Consider the following 2,132-nt stretch of genomic DNA (forward strand, 5'->3'; position numbering starts at 1 on the left):
ACTAGCGAGTCCGAGACAAGTTGTAGTCCAAGTACTAGCGAGTCCGAGACAAGTCCGAGTCCAAATACTAGCGAGACCGAGACAAGTCTGAGTCCAAATACTAGCGAGTACAAGACAAGTCCAAGACCAGAGAAAAACGGTCTTGAGTCCAGACTCCGGTCCAAGACCGGACTCGAGTCCTACATCCCTGTTGAAAACATCAACTAAAATGACAAACATTGAGAAAAAAAAAAGACGTCGTAAGTGTTGAAAAAGAGACAAAACGTGAGCAACACGGGAACACGAGGGTTAGATCACCGGTAGTCGTGGTTGAGGGTCTGGCGCCGAATCTCCGGCATCTCCACCTTAACGACAGATACAGGATGGATTCATTCATAATTCATAATATACTGTTATTGATTAGTGGGGAAATTACAATTTACACTCTGTTTTTGTTGTTTAGAGCTGCAAAGATTAATGGATTTAGTTGTTTGTTATATTTATGGGAAATATATTTTCATTATGAATTAATAACTAGTCGAACTTGTCTGACGTCAGCTTAATTAAATGTAAATATCTTCTAGATTCTTCTCTCCTCTGTGACGGGACACTGAATATCTTTGAGTTGGGGACAGAAGAAGAAAGACGTCAACTTGGGCATTTTGGGAAATATAATTCACCGTTTCAGGGTCAAATTTAAGACTTTTTAAGAGCTTTATGAATGAAATGTAAGAGCTACATCACAACATAAAGTACAATTAGAAGAGTTACATGTAGACACACACACACACACACATATATACACACACACACGCACACACACGCACACAAACACAGACACACACATACATATACAACACACACACACACAAACACACACACATATGTATATATATATATATATATATATATACATACAATCATACACACATATAGCCTATGTATGTATATATATACACTGTAAATGTATGTATATACTGTATATGTATGTAAATATGAACTGTACATGTACATAGCCTATGTAAGTATGTTTGTATGTATGTATGTGTTCTGTATGTTTGTATGTATGTATGTGTTCTGTATGTATGTATGTATGTATGTGTACTGTATGTATGTATGTATGTATGTATGTATGTATTATTGTAATACTGTATGTGGTAGTCAGTATGTGTGTATGTATATATGTGTGTGTGTTTTTATGTGTAGGCCTACTCTTGTAATATGTTACGTGTACTTTTTATCTGGAAATTAAAGTGATACTGTATATATACACGCTGGTTTTGAATTTAAACTATAACCGTCGTCTTTTGGGCCAACGGCTCCGTAAAAAAGACGTTAATTAACGGACAGTCAGTGCCCAAACTGAGCGGTCCTGTAGTGCAGCTCCGTGGTGAGACCGTGTCATATTAAACTAGAATAACACGTTAAACCCAAATTAAACATTTAGACAAAGCCTCTGCGAAGAGATAGACTATAGTACGTTACTGCTAACCGCGACGGTTAAGCTAATATTAGCTCGAGCGCTTTCGACGCTGTTATTGTTGACTGTTTAGGTCCCATGGCGGAGCTCCGTGGTGAGGCCCTGGTTTAGTTGGCCACTTACAAACTCAGATTCTCAGGGCGTTCATTGCTCAGCGATAACGATGTCTAAACTATGATTTATTATTTTATTCTCCGCTTTATTGTCCCAAATGTGGCGTTTGGGCGAGAAACAGGCGCCGTTAACTCACGTTTGATATCGACGTCCTCCTGGTGTAGCTGCAGGACAGCGTCCGCCTCTTTGAGCTCCGCCATTGCTAAACTACAACAACATACGCAGGAAATGTTCTGACGTAGGTTACGTAAACACCGCCGTTTTTAAACGTAAGCTCAGTTGCTGTTGGATTTCCCAAATTTGACTCATTTACAAGGTCGCGTACGTTTCATTGCATCGACGATGCTTTATTTAATAAAAAAATAATAATAATAATGATAATGATAATATTAAAATAATAATAATAATAATAATTAACCCATATTAATGCGTTAATTTCAAATGAAGCCGTTTTTAATGGATGTAGTCTCACACACACACACATACACACGCAGACACACACACACACACACTCACACACTCACACGCACAGACACACACACACACTCACACGCACAGA

The 2,132-nt window shown here is 38.4% G+C and overlaps 1 protein-coding gene across 1 annotated transcript in view; it reads right to left on the reverse strand.

The window, feature by feature from the left end:
• Positions 1-1,901: 1,901 nt before the first annotated feature.
• trmt1l (tRNA methyltransferase 1-like) overlaps positions 1,902-2,132 on the reverse strand; it is a 7,747-nt gene continuing 7,516 nt past the window's right edge. Inside the window, exon 10 of the mRNA XM_034882129.1 lies at positions 1,902-1,918. Within this exon, the coding sequence (XP_034738020.1) occupies positions 1,902-1,918 (17 nt within the window). The remainder of the gene's footprint in view (positions 1,919-2,132) is intronic.

This window comes from Etheostoma cragini, chromosome 9 (genome assembly GCF_013103735.1).
Source record: "Etheostoma cragini isolate CJK2018 chromosome 9, CSU_Ecrag_1.0, whole genome shotgun sequence".
NCBI lineage: Eukaryota > Metazoa > Chordata > Actinopteri > Perciformes > Percidae > Etheostoma > Etheostoma cragini.